This window comes from Heteronotia binoei, chromosome 19 (assembly GCF_032191835.1).
Source record: "Heteronotia binoei isolate CCM8104 ecotype False Entrance Well chromosome 19, APGP_CSIRO_Hbin_v1, whole genome shotgun sequence".
Taxonomy (NCBI): Eukaryota; Metazoa; Chordata; class Lepidosauria; order Squamata; family Gekkonidae; genus Heteronotia; species Heteronotia binoei.
The window spans coordinates 41,637,225-41,652,699 of NC_083241.1; the positions used below are offsets into that span (position 1 = coordinate 41,637,225).

A 15,475-nucleotide genomic window follows, 5' to 3' on the forward strand; every position below is an offset into this window, starting at 1 on the left:
GTAGGAACTCCTTTGCATATTAGAACATAAGAACATAAGAGAAGCCATGTTAGATCAGGCCAATGGCCCATCCAGTCCAACATTCTGTGTCACACAGCGGCCAAATATATATATATATATATACACACACACACACACACACACACACACTGTGGCTAATAGCCACTGATGGACCTGTGCTCCATATTTTTATCTAACCCCTTCTTGAAGGTGGCTATGCTTGTGGACGCCACCACCTCCTGTGGCAGTGAATTCCACATGTTAATCACCCTTTGGGTGAAGAAGTACTTCCTTTTAGGCCACACCTCCCTGATGTAGCCAGTCCTTCTGGAGTTTACAGCCGGCCCTGTACTAAGAGCCCTGTAAGCTCTTGGAGAATTGGCTACATCAGGGAGTGTGTGGTCTAATATACAAAGGAGTTCCTGCTACAAAAAAAGCCCTGAGTACAAGAGAAGACATTTACTGTTTTCGCACACAGCTTACCACATGGTCACATTCCTGTTCTCTCCACAGCATCCGTTGGATTTCCCACTATCTGCGCCAGAGTTACAGGAAGTGCTGCGGCTTTTGTGTAGCAAACGTAAACTGCGTTTTAGCGGTTTGCTGCGGCACTTCCTGTAATTTCGGTGCAGATAGTGGGAAGTCCGACGGACGCTGCAGAGAGAACAGGAACGTGACCACGTGGTAAGCTGTGTGCGAAAACGGTCATTCTTTATTTAAACAGATCGCTCAAGTTTCCTTTGAACTGTATTTGGTGCAATGCGGTGATTGACTGTGTTCAAGCCTGTGGTTCTGGGCTTGGTTGTTAATTGAGCGGAGGGGGGGACGGAATCTTCGTTTAATTGGTTTATCGTAACTGAGAACCGCTGCTGATTTAGCTCGTCCCACTGAAAGGTGAATTTGTGGAAACAGAAGTGACCAGTACATTCTAAGAAATAATGAAAACAATTTATTCGCTAGCTGAACAGCGTCAATCAAGGCAGCCGCCTTGCTTCGGGAACGTCACTGGAAGAGATTATGGATAAAGCGTATGACAAGTTTGATGTAGAGATCAAGAACGTGCAGCTTCTCTTTGCCAGATCAGGTATTTTTGTCTTAGACGATATAATGACAATATAGATCGTTATAGACAATATAATGCCAGCAGCACGTGAGCGCCGGTGTAACAGTAGTAGCGATGATAAACGAGTCTTGGATGACTGCAAATTGGTATATTGCTGCTTTATTATACGGTCTTGTTTTTAAGCTGAATTGTTGGTTTTAAAATGTTGTTAGCCACCCTGAGCCCGTAAGGGGAGGGCAGGATACAAATCTAATGAAAGAAATCTGAGGACTAACTGGAGAGCCAGTTTGGTGTACGTGGTTAAGTGTGCAGACTCATATCTGGGAGAACCGGGTTTGATTCCCCACTCCTCCACTTGCAGCTGCTGGAATGGCCTTGGGTCAGCCTTGAAAGGGCAGCTGCTGTGAGAGTCCTCTCAGCCCCACCCACCTCACAGGGTGTCTGTTGTGGGGGAGGAAGGGAAAGGAGATTGTGAGCCGCTCTGAGACTCTTTGGAGTGGAGGGCGGGATATAAATCCAATATCTTCATCTACCTCACAGGGTGTCTGTTGTGGGAGGGGTAGGTAAAGGAGATTGTGAGCCGCTCTGAGACTTTTCGGAGTGGAGGGCAGGATATAAATCCAATATCTTCATCTACCTCACAGGGTGTCTGTTGTGGGGGAGGAAGGGAAAGGAGATTGGGAGCCGCTCTGAGACTCTTCGGAGTGGAGGGCGGGATATAAATCCAATATCTTCATCTACCTCACAGGGTGTCTGTTGTGGGGGAGGAAGGGAAAGTAGATTGTGAGCCACCCTAAGACTCTTTGGAGTGGAGGGCGGGATATAAATCCAATATCTTCATCTACCTCACAGGGTGTCTGTTGTGGGGGAGGAAGGGAAAGGAGATTGTGAGCCGCTCTGAGACTCTTCGGAGTGGAGGGCGGGATATAAATCCAATATCTTCATCTACCTCACAGGGTGTCTGTTGTGGGGGAGGAAGGGAAAGGAGATTGTGAGCCGCTCTGAGACTCTTCGGAGTGGAGGGCGGGATATAAATCCAATATCTTCATCTACCTCACAGGGTGTCTGTTGTGGGGGAGGAAGGGAAAGGAGATTGTGAGCCGCTCTCAGACTTTTCGGAGTGGAGGGCGGGATATAAATCCAATATCATCATTATCATCATCAAATAAGTAAATCACACAACAGGTGGTGATGGAAAGCCCTGTCAAGTTGCAACTGATTTAGGGAATTCCCGTAGAGATTTCAAAGCAGGAGATCGGCATAGGTGGTCTGCCGTGGCCTGTCTCTGTGTAGCAACCCTGGACTTCCTTGGTTGGTCTCTCATCAAAGCACCAACCAGGGTCTGACCCTGCTCAGCTTCTGAGATCTGACAAGATCAGGCTTTCCTGGGCCATGCAGGTCAGGAGAGGCAAACAGAGGTGGCTTTGCCATTCCCTGTCTCTGCGTAGCAACCCTGGACTTCCTCGGTGGTCTCCCATCCGAGGACTAACCGGGGCCGAGCCTGCTTAGCTTCCAAGACCTGGCGAGATTGGACTAGCCTGGGCTATCCAGGTCAAGATAAGTTGCATTAATGACCGCCCTCTGAAGCCGCTGCAGCCGAACCTTTTGCAACAGCCGATGTTATGCCCAAATCTGCACCAGCTAGCGAAAAAGACAGGGACGTGGAAGAAGCACCAGAAGCTGCTGCTGGCTCTGACCGAATAAAGGTCTTCTTCAAAAACCTTTGGGATTACTAGCTGGCGTGTATATATATCTGAAAAATAACATTTTGCCAGTGACAATCTTAAGAAAATAATTCAAATACGAAACAAGCTAATCTGAAAAAAAAGATATAGAGAGACACACCAGCCTATGTCTCAGAACAAGTATCTATCTGGCATCCTGTATTCCAGGGGTGGCCAACGGTAGCTCTCCAGATGTTTTTTGCCTACAGCTCCCATCAAGCCCAGCTATTGGCCATGCTGGCTGGGGCTGATGGGAGTTGTAAGCAAAAAAAAACATCTGGAGAGCTACCGTTGGCCACCCCTGCTGTATTCCATCATTTTGCTGCACTGATTGCTACTGATGGAGAGCCAGTTTGGGTCATGGTTAAGTGTGCGAACTCTTATCTGGGAGAACCAGGTTTGATTCCCCACTCCTCCACTTGCAGCTGCTGGAATGGCCTTGAGGCAGCCATAGTGGTTAAGTGTGCAGACTCTTGTCTGGGAGAACCGGGTTTGATTCCCCACTCCACTTGCAGCTGCTGGAATGGCCTTGGGTCATCCAGAGCTCTCGTAGGAGTTGTTTTTGAAAGGGCAGCTGCTGTGAGAGCCCTCTCAGCCCCACCCACCTCACAGGGTGTCTGTTGTGGAGGGAGAAGATATAGGAGATTGGAAGCCGCTCTGAGTCTCTGATTCAGAGAGAAGAGCGGGGTATAAATCTGCAGTCATCTGAGAGAGCCAGTTTGGTGTGGTGGTTAAGTGCATGGACCCTTATCTCGGAGAGCTGGGTTTGATTCCCCACTCCTCCACTTGCAGCTGCTGGCATGGCCTTGGGTCAGCCATCGCTCTCGCGGGAGTTCCCCTTGACAGCTGCTGTGGGAGCCCTCTCAGCCCCACCCACCTCACAGGGTGCCTGTTGTGGGGGGAGAAGATAGAGGAGATTGTGAGCCGCTCTGAGTCTTTGATTCAGGGAGAAGGGTGGGGTATAAATCTGCAGTCGTCGTCTTCTTCTATCTTCTAATTTGAATAGAATTTATACAAAAGGCCCGTTAGGAGGGGATTATAGCTTCTTTAACCTCAGACAGGAATCAGCAGCTGCTTTAAGTGCTGTGGGGACTTGGAACTGTTGCAACAGAGGGCCTGCTTATTCCTAAACCCCCAACAGAGGCTAAGCGGGGTCACTCCTGGTTGGCGCTCGGATGGGAGACCGCTGAGGAAGTCTGTGGGCACTGCGCAGAGGAAAACCACTTCTGTTTGTCACTGCTCCAAGGCAGATGCCCCAGCCTAGCCTGATCTCGTCAGATCTCCGAAGCGAAAGTATTTGCATGGGAAACCAGTGAGGAAGTCTAGGGTTGCTAAACAGAAACAGTGGCAAACTGCTTCTGAATGTCCTTCGTCTTGAAACGCCACAGCATTCATGGCCAGCAGGTTCGAGAGAACTGCTAAAGGCCCCATTAGCCAGCTGTGGTGCAGCATTAATACACAGCTTCGGATATTCCTCCCACGGTCTGATTGAACCTTGGTGCTTAGTAACCCTTTGAGTGTTTGTGGGACTGAAATGCCATTTTCAGTGCTGGTCAGCTGCACGCGTTCTGGTTCTTGATTTTCCTGTCATGCCACTGGATTTATTTATGCAGTGTGTACCTGAAGTATAAACATCTGGATAGATCCAAGCGGGCAGCCGTGTTGGTCTGAAGCGATTGAACAAAGCAGGAGTCGTTGCACCTTTAGGACCAACGAAGTTTTATTCAGAACCTACGCTTTTGTGTACTAAAAGCACGCTTCTTCAGACAAGGGAATAAGATACAGAGTAATAGAATAAGGCACTTTACCTTATTCCCTTGTCTGAAGAAGTGCGCTTTTAGCAAACGAAAGCGTACGTTCTGAATAAAACTTTGTTGGTCTTAAAGGTGAACTTGACTCCTGCTTTGTATAAACACCTAGGTTAACTTCCTGCTGTTCCACTGTCACAGTGAAACCTGTACCTTCTTAATTGTGCTCCAGGAGAAGACTGGAAGAAGGCTCGGTTCGAGCATCCGTCGACTCTGCACATTTTGCAACCCATGGATATAGACATACAGCTTGCCAAATCGATGGTGGAAAAGGATATCAGGATGGCCAAGTAACGTATCACCACCTAAGTGGCAATATTGCTTTACTCGTTAGTTCTCCTTTCTCACTCAACAAAGTAGGACATGGCCCCAAAGTGAAAAACAAAGTAGGACATGGCCCCAAAACTTTGGAACTCCTCTGGGGAGATGAATCCATTTCCCTCTATTGGTGTCTTCTGCTAGTGGGTGAAGCCTGTTTGTTTGTTTTCATACCCCTATTGACAGCTATTGGCCCTCCTGCTTGGTTCTGGGGTACTTTGGTTTATGTGTTTTTATGGAGTTAGTTAATAGTTTAAAAGTTGTTTTTAATGGTTTGAGTGTTTTTATGTATGCCGCCTTGAGGACCCTGATCGAGTGGAAAGGCGGCAGAAAAATATTTTAAATATATGCAATAGGTGATGGATTTCAAATCTTAGGAGACAGTTCTATACAAGCAGGGTAATACATATGATAAGAAGTGCAATAAACTGCAGTCCTGTTCCCTTTATAAATGCATTTTCTACATTTTCTACAACCCTATTCCTTTTCTACAGAGAGCCAGTTTGGTGTAGTGGTTAAGTGTGTGCACTCTTATCTGGGAGACCTGGGTTTGATTCCCCACTCCTCCACTTGCAGCTGCTGGAATGGCCTTGGGTCAGCCAGAGCTCTCTTATCTGGGAGAACTGGGTTTGATTCCCCACTCCTCCACTTGCAGCTGCTGGGATGGCCTTGGGTCAGCCAGAGCTCTCTTATCTGGGAGAACTGGGTTTGATTCCCCACTCCTCCACTTGCAGCTGCTGGGATGGCCTTGGGTCAGCCATAGCTCTCTTATCTGGGAGAACTGGGTTTGATTCCCCCCTCCTCCACTTGCACCTGCTGGAATGGCCTTGGGTCAGCCATAGCTCTCTTATCTGGGAGAACTGGGTTTGATTCCCCACTCCTCCACTTGCAGCTGCTGGGATGGCCTTGGGTCAGCCATAGCTATCACAGGAGTTGTCCTTGAAAGGGCAGCTTCTGGGAGAGCTCTCTCGGCCCCACCCACCTCACAGGGTGTCTGTTGTGTGGGGAGAAGATGTAGGAGATTGTAAGTCGCTCTGAGTCTCTGATTCAGAGAGAAGGGCGGGGTATAAATCTGCTTTCTTCTTCCTTCCTTCCTTCTTTCCTTCCAGTTTGGTATAGTGGTGAAGTGTGCGGACTCATCTGGGAAACCCGGGTTTGATTCCCAACTCCTCCACTTGCACCTGCTGGAATGGCCTTGGGTTAGCCATAGCTCTGGCAGAGGTTGTCCTTGAAAGGGCAACTTCTGGAAGAGCTCTCTCGGCCCCACCCACCTCACAGGGTGTCTGTTGTGTGGGGAGAAGATGTAGGAGATTGTAAGTCGCTCTGAGTCTCTGATTCAGAGAGAAGGGCAGGGTATAAATCTGCAGTTCTTCTTCTTCTAAAAGCACCACCCTGAACAATTCTATTTTAGACATTCCTTAGAGCAATAGACGTCTGAATGCCTTCTTGAGTTCCTCAGGTGGGCAGTTCCACAGAGTGGGAGATATCTGCATTCTTCTCTGATATCCAACCATATGTCAATGACCTCTTGTATTATCAGAAGTCATGCCTCTGGTTATGCCCATATTTAGTATGTAGGTAGGTGCAAGGTTCCATTACAGTGAGCAAATTTCAGAATGAATAGTTTAAGATTTTCAGCAGCTTCTTTCACACTGTACTCTTAACTTCAGTATTAGCTGAGCATACATACAGCACGTTTTGCATTGCGATCACTAATACCATTTTACATTCTCCTCCTTTTATCCTAGGTTCAAAGTTTCGGGAGAGCTGCCTTTGGTTCACCTGAGAATTTCTGACCAGAAGATCAAAGGCGTGTTTGAACTCATCGACAGCATTCCCCTTCCGCAGAAGCCGGTCGTTTCAGCGTCAAGTGCAAAAGTAAATATGTAATAGTGAACAAGCAATAGGGTAAAAGAGAGAGACTGGAAAGACAGTTGAAGTTGAGAGTATAATTGATGCTAAAGTCCATAATATTTTCATTGGGAATTGATGACAGACACATGTGGTGCTGCTGTAGACATTGTCGCAGCGTTGTAGAGAAATGTATGAAAATGTAAGCAAATACTATAATTTGAGCTGCTGTTTGCTACCTTTCATCTTGCGCTTTTTTTGCAGACACCTGTCATTTCTGTCATTTCCGAGAATAGAAACGGATTTCTTGGCACATCGCTGTTGTTGGAAGGGGTAGAATCAGGTAAACAAAAAAAAAAAAAATCAGAGGTACATTAGCCACCGGGGCGATGATTGCCTTGAGCGGGTATTTAGAGACAGGAAATAAACGTGAATCTGAGTGGTCTTTATGGCAACAAAGCATTTTGTTGTTTGCAGAAGGCGGTCAAACCAGCGGAGAAGGGCCATTAAGCTGTCTCCGTAATGTAGTGCAACATAAATGACCGTTGACATGATTTATTTTTGGGGGGGGGGCCACCATCGAAAAGGCAATGTTGATCGTTTGCAGGATGCTATCGAAGTTTTAATGACTGCTGAAAAACGGCGGGCTTCAGGTCTCCAGGTGCAGACATCCGGGCCCATAAGTTGTGACAGCTTGTCAGTGGATTCTTGCGTTAAAGTTTACGAACGATTTAGTACCCCAAACCAATTTTCTTTCTTTCCCAGGAGCAATATCAGTTGAAGGAAAATGTTGGAGAAACATCTCACGGATCACAGTGCTGACCCTTACTTTGAGGGCTGGGGGCGTGGCTCAGTGGGGGTGGGGGAGGGCGTGCTTTGTATACTGGCAATCCCAGATTTGTGTCTTCAGGTGCACGCCCTCAGCACCTCCCACTTTTGTTTAAGCAGCAGGTGATGGAAAAGACTTTCTCCCTCTTGAGACCTTGCAGAGCCGCTGCCAGTCGAGGTGTTGATATGGAGTTATGAACCTATGAAGCTGCCTTATAATGAATCAGATCCTCGGTCCATCAAAGTCAGTCTTATCTACTCAGACTGGCAGTGGTTCTGCAGGGTCCCAAGCTGAGGTTTTTCACACTTTTTTAGTTGGAGATGCCAGGGATTGAACCTGGGGCCTTCTGCTTACCAAGCAGATGCTCTACCCCTGAGCCACCATCCCTCCCCTTAGACATATGAACATATGAAGCTGCCTTCTACTGAATCAGACCCTTGGTCCATCAAAGTCAGTATTGTCTACTCAGACTGGCAGTGGCTCTCCAGGGTCTCAAGCTGAGGTTTTTACTAGACCTATTTAGAAGTCTGTGGAAGGGAACCAAGTTGATAAAAAGAGATGTCCAGGCTTATTACGTGTTGCTATAATGCAGGGGTGGGGAACGTCAGGCCCGAGGGCCGCAAACGGCCCTCGAGATCATTTGGTCTTGCCCTCGGGTATTGCTGGGCTGAGCCCCATCCCCTTCGTGGGCATTGTGAAGGACTGCTGCTGGGTTATGTGGGTGCCTTTAAAGGTTTGCTGGGAGCAGCTGAAGGGAGGGATGGCAGAGGTGGAGCCAGCTGCTACCAGTTCAGTTTGCACTCGATTATCCCAGATGGTGTGGTCTAATATGCTAATGAGTGTGTGACCTAATATGCTAGTATTAGGGGATGTGGTCTAATATGCTTGGACCTAGGCATTTGCTTAGAGCGGCAGGCTGGGGGGTGTGCGTGCTGAATTAGGCTCTCCCCACGTGACTTCAAATAGAAAAAAACCCAATTATTTGCATTAGGGTTTGTAGAATCTTTCGGGCTCAAGTGCCGTGTTCTACTGGAGAAAGTTTTTCTTCCAGACGTTTCGTTTTCAGCTGCGGAGAACATCCTCAGTGGCGTTGCAGCCGGAGCAGGCGTTCTGATCTTCTTGGCTGCTGTGCATTGAGTGAGGCCAGGGCTGCTGGAGAGCTGCTATTTCAAGGCTGGAGGGGGTGTGGTGAGAGGGCAATTGGTTTGTGAATGTACCCATTGTTCGGTGGAGCTTCCTGGAAGGGTGGTGATAAGGAAACTGGCTGTGGAATGTGACCATTGTTCTGTGTTGATTGCTGGGAGGGTTGGAAGGGGTGTGAGGATAAGGAAGATGGTTGTTGATTGTGCTGATTGTTCTCTGGAATGTGCTGGTTGTTCTGTGACCTTCTGCAATTTGTAGTCTGTAGGGTGTTTTGCAGAGCTGGATACCAAGAATGGTGGATGGAAATGCCTTCTTCCTTTCTGTTAATTATTTGCATTGATTTTCCCAGCCTGAATCGTTCTCCCTTGGCGGAGCACTGTTTTTTAAGCTGATGATTTTGTATGGCCCGCGAATGCTGTTATAAGTATCCAAATGACCCTTGGCCGAAAAAGCGTTCCCCACCCCTGCTATAATGTAATAGATTAAGCTGTGGGAGAGTGTTTATTTTGTAGCCGAAGTGCTTTTTTTTAAAAAAAAGGCTTTTCCTCCCTGCCCTTTAGAATCTGAAGAAGAGTACTTTGATGCCACTGAGTGTTCCAAATCACCGGAAAAGAGTCCTGTTAAACGAAGAGCAATCAAGACCGAAGCGGAGGCCGTTCGGGAAGAGCTCACGGACCTTCAGTTGAAGTTCGAGATCAGGGAGGCAAGTGCGGGCTTGTTCTTCTGCATCAGCAAATGCTCCAGGCGGTGAGATTCAGCGGGAGTTTCCAAAAACGCCTCGCCCCTTATGGCACCAACGGTGCTTGCGGAGCTGGAGCCGAGAGCCTTCCGACGCCTGCGACCTTAGCTAACTCAGGCTGGATGGAGAGGGATTTAGTAGTCCATCGCAAGGGCAATGAGAAAGCCTAGTCCAGATATCCCTGCTGGGTGCAGCTCTTCTTCGGGATCCCCTTTTCAAGCCAGGTGCACAAACCCTGCCAGAGCCTGCTTCTCTCCCTCCTCCCCTGCGCACGAGCGCAGAGGCACGCATGTGAGTGTGCTGGCTCATTTGGAATTCTGGCACAGGGTGGCAGGTGCAGCTGCAAAACGGCTGCTGCAGGAGGCAAAGCCAAGTACAAGAGAGGAGTGGGGGCGTTAAAAAAAATACACGGGGAAAGGGGAGAGAGAAAGAATAAAGCCAACACAGGTGGCAGCAGCCGCTGACACAGTGTTATGCTTAGGGCTTTTTTTGTCGCAGGGGCTCCTTTGCATGTTGGGCCACGCCCTCCCTGATGTAGCCAGTCCTCTTAAGAACTTACAGTAGGCCCTGCAATAAGAACCCTTCAAGCGCTTGGAGGATTGGCTACATCAGGGAGGTGTGGCCTAATATGCAAAGGAGCTCCTGCTAGAATTCCATCCCTGATTAGGCCACGCCCCCCCGATGTAGCCAGTCCTCTTAAGAACTTACAGTAGGCCCTGCAGTAAGAGCCCTGTAAGTGCTTGGAGGATTGGCTGCGTCAGGGAGGTGTGGCCTAATATGCAAAGGAGCTCCTGCTAGAATTCCATCCCTGATTAGGCCACGCCCCCCTGATGCAGCCAGTCCTCTTAAGAACTTACAGGGCTCTTACTGCAGGGCCTACTGTAAGTGCTTGGAGGATTGGCTACATCAGGGAGGTGTGGCCTAATATGCAAAGGAGTTCCTGTCTGCCCAGCCAATTGGAAGCTGGCCCCATCCAGTTTCTAAAAAATGCTTGGTGGCTGCCAGGAAAGATGTTGGCAGGGCACCCGTGGGCACCATGTTGGGTACTGCTGACATGTTATTACAGGAGTGTGTGTTTCCTGTCAGCCGTTGAAACCGAGGCCAGGTGGGCACCTATACCACTTAAATGTTGCTTTGAATACGGCCTTGCCTGCCTTATACTGAATCAGGTTGTTGCTCCCTTAAGCCCAGTATTGCCTGCTGTGACTGGCAAAAGCCCTCCAAGGTCTCAGGATGGGGTATCTGTCTTCCCACCCCACACTAGCTACCTGAGCTCCTTTTTAAACTGGAGAGGCCCCAGCCTGAGTCGGGGATTGTCCGCAAGCATATGAACATACGAAGCTGCCTTCTACTGAATCAGACCCTCGGTCCATCAAAATCAGTCTTGCCTACACAGACTGGCAGCCGCTCTCCAGGGTCACAAGCTGAGATTTTTCACGCCTACTTGCCTGGACCCTTTTTAGTTGGAGATGCTGGGAATTGAACCTGGGACCTTCTGCTTACCAAGCAGCGGCTCTACCCCTGAGCCACAGCCCCATTCATGGCGCTCCAGGGTCTCAAGCTGAGGTTTTTCACGCCTACTTGCCTGGACCCTTTTTAGTTGGAGATGCCGGGGACTGAACCTGGGACCTCCTGCTTACCAAGCAGCGGCTCTACCCCTGAGCCACAGCCCCATTCATGGCTCTCCAGGGTATCAAGCTGAGGTTTTTCACGCCTACTTGCCTGGACCCTTTTTAGTTGGAGATGTCGGGGATTGAACCTGGGACCTTCTGCTTACCAAGCAGAGGCTCTACCACTGAGCCACCGTCCCTCCCCTATACAAGCAAAACATGTGCTCTGTCATTAGAATCATGGCTCCCCCTGCCCCCCCCTCATCTTGCTTGGAAGGGTAGGGATACTAGCTCTTAGAATGCCTTGAAGTGGCAACATTAGGAATGTGCATGAGAGAGAGAGAGAAAACGAGTTTGAAAAGGGAAGGGTTTCATTTTAGATATCTGTCTAGGTGATTCTGGAACTCACCAAGCAACTCCAGAGAGAGGAAACCATCGTTATGTTTAACGTCAAGCAGCTCGGAACAGAAGCTGTCGTCAGAACCTACGACTTGAGAGCTGTGTCCTACTTGAGGAAGATCAGCCTGGATTATCATGAAGTTCAAGGTAGCTGAACGGCAGAATGAAGGGCAAGAGAGAAAGTGTTTCTTTTTGTGAAAGTTGTGTGGCAAATGCTTGTCGCATTGCATCTTGCGCTCCTACTGAAAGCAGAGGAATTCTTGATCTTTCTAATAAGGCGCTGTGGCATGTGCAGTTGCGGGAAAGGATCAGTACATTCTTCTGCTGCCTGTTGGAACAGAGGAAAGAAGGTTGTAATATGTGCAAATTGCTTTTAGATGTAGTTCCATATTACTTTATGTTACAGGTAAAAGGCAGCCTCTCCATCTGATTAGCTCTTCGGATAAACCTGGATTGGATCTCTTGAAAGTGGAATACATCAAAGTAAGCAATTAAAAAAGTACAACGGGCAGTTCTGAAATGTAACAAGAACACGACATTGGAACCTGTGCAGAATTTGGGCGGAGTCCCATGTGAAGCTGTCTCTTACCCCTTTCTCCCCTGATATTTTCTCTAGGCCAATAAAAATGGTCCAAAATTTCACACGGATTTTGACAACACTGAACAAACTGTTCAGGTAAGTGAAATGTCAAAGCAAAGTTTAGGTCTTGCTTGGGTCAGTCTTCATGTAGCCTCAGTTCTCATTTGAGGGTAAAGGTAAAAGGTCAAGGTAGTCCCCTGTGCAAGCACCAGTCGTTTTCGACTCTGGGGTGATGTTGCTTTCACAACGTTTTCATGGCCGACTTTTTACGGGGTGGTTTGCCATTGCCTTCCCCAGTCATCTACGCTTCCCCCCCAGCAAGCTGGGGACTCCTTTTACTGATTCATTTATCAGAAGGATGGAAGGCTGAGTCAACCTGGAGCCGGCTACCTGAACCAGCTTCTGCTGGGATCGAACTCAGGTCGTGAGCAGAGGGCTCCGACTGCAGCTTTACCACCCTGCGCCACAGAGCTTCTCATTTGAGAGAACCCCCATGAAAACTTCTCCCTCTTGAAACTTAATCATTGTTGGAGTCTACTTGGATACCTTTCTCTGTTTTGATGCAGCGTATTTCATGAGGATTGGGGAGAGAGAGAAAGCACTATAGGAAGGCTTTATGTTAGTTCCCTACTTTGCTTAAATTATTATCTGGGTGACTCCGTCACTGCAGGGCATGTGGAGCAGGGTTAGTCTTTACGGCCCAACTCTGGAAATATCTACCTGTATTTTTGAAGCTTTTCCCAGTTGTCTGCCTTAAAGAAATACTCTGAAGTGATTCCTTCGTGCAGTGAGGCTCCAATTTCTCCCTGTAATCTGTGTGTTGCTTTGTTGAAATATTTGTTCTTTTCTTCCCTCTCCTCAGGTGGCTTTCTCTTCACTAAATCTGCTACTGCACACGCAGGCCCTCCTCTCAACTATAAACTTTCTCGCGGCTGTTATTCCTTCAAGGGGCTTAGGAGCCACCGACGCAGGACCGTCGCCAGCGCAGGAGGGGAAACAGCATACAGATGCCAGCTCGAAGAAAGGTGTGATAGATTAGTTCCAAGGGAATGGGTTTTTGTGTTATGCCGATGTTATGCCGATGATCCATGCAGGGAGGCGATTGGCTGATGAAAGGATGACTGTAAAAATCTCTTCTCAACAGTGACAAAAACTGGCAAAGACAAGGACATGTTTGACTTCAAGCTGTTTGCCAAGTTGGATGCCTTCTGTTTGAACGTCTGCGATGAGAAGAGCAATATTGCTGAAATAAAAATTCAAGGTAATAGGAATTCAGGGGGTTTTTGTGTGTGTTGCCTTAATTATACCTAGTTAAGAACATAAAAACATGAGAAGCCATGTTGGATCAGGCCAATGGCCCATCCAGTCCAACACTCTATGTCACATAAGAACATAAGAGAAGCCATGTTGGCTCAGGCCAATGGCCCTTCCAGTCCAACACTGTGTCACATAAGAACATAAGAGAAGCCATGTTGGATCAGGCCAATGGCTCATCCAGTGCAACACTCTGTGTCACATAAGAACATAAGAGAAGCCATGTTGGATCAGGCCAGTGGCCCATCCAGTCCAACACTCTGTGTCACATAAGAACATAAGAGAAGCCATGTTGGATCAGGCCAATGGCTCATCCAGTCCAACACTCTGTGTCACATAAGAACATAAGAGAAGCCATGTTGGATCAGGCCAATGGCCCATCCAGTCCAACATTCTGTGTCACATAAAGACATAAGAGAAACCATGTTGGATCAGGCCAGTGGCCCATCCAGTCCAACACTGTGTCACAGAAGAACATCAGAGAAGCCATGTTGGATCAGGCCAATGGCCAGTCCAACACTCTGTGTCACACAGTGGTAAAAAAAAAAAATTACACACACACACACACACTGTGGCTAATAGCCACTGACGGACCTCTGCTCCATATTTTTATCTAACCCCCTCTTGAAGCTGTCTATGCTTGCAGCCGCCACCACCTCCTGTGGCAGTGAATTCTACATGTTAATCACCCTTTGAGTGAAGAAGTACTTCCTTTTATCCGTTTTTACCTGACTGCTCAGCAATTTCATCAAATTCCCGCGAGTTCTTGTATTGTGAGAAAGGGAGAAAAGTACTTCTTTCTCTACTTTCTCCATCCCATGCATTATCTTGTAAACCTCTATCATGTCACCCTGCAGTCGACGTTTCTCCAAGCTAAAGAGCCTTGAGTGTTTTAACCTTTCTTCATAGGGAAAGTGTTCCAACCCTTTAATCATTCTAGTTGCCCTTTTCTGCACTTTCTCCAATGCTATAATATCCTTTTTGAGGTGCGGTGACCAGAATTGCGCACAGTATTCCAAATGAGACCGCACCATCGATTTATACAGGGGCATTATAGTTATAGGATTCTGATGGCTTGTTAGCATTTTGGGGAGAATTATTAAAATATTTTCAATGATGTGCCTTAAAGGCCTTGATTTCCTTTTGAGGTTCATCTCTAATTCCTTTATGTTGTCTTTTCGAGTATACGGTGTAGCAGAGCTTTGTTGTTGAGAGAGAGGTAATGAGCTTAAATATGCTTGTGAATTTAAGAGGATACCCTTGAAAATGGGCAAAATGCAGCATATCCCACCCAAGTTGTTCAAAAGTGGTCCAAATGTAGAAGAGGGGGAGATTGGATTTATCCCTCCCTTCACTCAGAGTCTCACAGCCATTTACAATCTCCTTTTCCTTCTCACAGCAGACACCATGTGAGGAAAGTGAGGCTGAAAGAGGTCTAACAGAAACTGCTCTTGAGAGAACAGCTCTGTGAGAACTTGTGACTGACTCAAGGTCCCACCAACAGGTGCATGTGGAGGAGTGGGGAATCAAACCCAGTTCTCCCAGATTACTGTCTGCGCTCTTAAGAAGAAGAAGATATTGGATTTATATCCTGCCTTCCACTCCGAAGAGTCTCAGAGCGGCTCACAATCTCCTTTACCTTCTTCCCCCACAACAGACACCCTGTGAGGTGGGTGGGGCTGAGGGGGCTCTCACAGCAGCTGCCCTTTCAAGAACAACCTCTGCCAGAGTTATGGCTGACTCAAGGCCATTCCAGCAGCTGCAAGTGGAGGAGTGGGGAATCAAACCCGGTTCTCCCAGATAAGAGTCCGTGCATTTAACCACTACACCAAACTGTCTCTCAGGACAACTCCTGCCAGAGCTCTGGCTGACCCAAGACCGTTCCAGCAGCTGCAAGTGGAGGAATGGGGAATCAAACCCGGTTCTCCCAGATAAGAGTCTGCACACTTAACCACTACACCAAACGGTAGAAAGTTTCCTGAAGATACTCTGGCCTTGAAATTGAGTGAAACTCCAGGGGTAAAGTTTAGGAGTAAGACACTGACCTGGCCTTGCCGTATGATCTTTATCGTGGTCTCTGTGCAGTCCCACGCCTGG

At 47.9% G+C, this 15,475-nt stretch overlaps 1 protein-coding gene across 2 annotated transcripts in view; it reads left to right on the forward strand.

Moving 5' to 3' along the window:
- The window catches only part of VPS13C (vacuolar protein sorting 13 homolog C), a 189,993-nt gene that overhangs the window by 50,662 nt on the left and 123,856 nt on the right, over nt 1-15,475 (forward strand). For both annotated transcript variants that reach the window (XM_060259893.1, XM_060259892.1), the window contains 10 exons: nt 961-1,084; nt 4,768-4,885; nt 6,662-6,791; nt 7,029-7,107; nt 9,297-9,439; nt 11,478-11,631; nt 11,891-11,967; nt 12,101-12,160; nt 12,927-13,089; nt 13,209-13,325. In XM_060259893.1, coding sequence (XP_060115876.1) covers nt 961-1,084; nt 4,768-4,885; nt 6,662-6,791; nt 7,029-7,107; nt 9,297-9,439; nt 11,478-11,631; nt 11,891-11,967; nt 12,101-12,160; nt 12,927-13,089; nt 13,209-13,325 — 1,165 coding nt within the window. The remainder of the gene's footprint in view (nt 1-960; nt 1,085-4,767; nt 4,886-6,661; nt 6,792-7,028; nt 7,108-9,296; nt 9,440-11,477; nt 11,632-11,890; nt 11,968-12,100; nt 12,161-12,926; nt 13,090-13,208; nt 13,326-15,475) is intronic.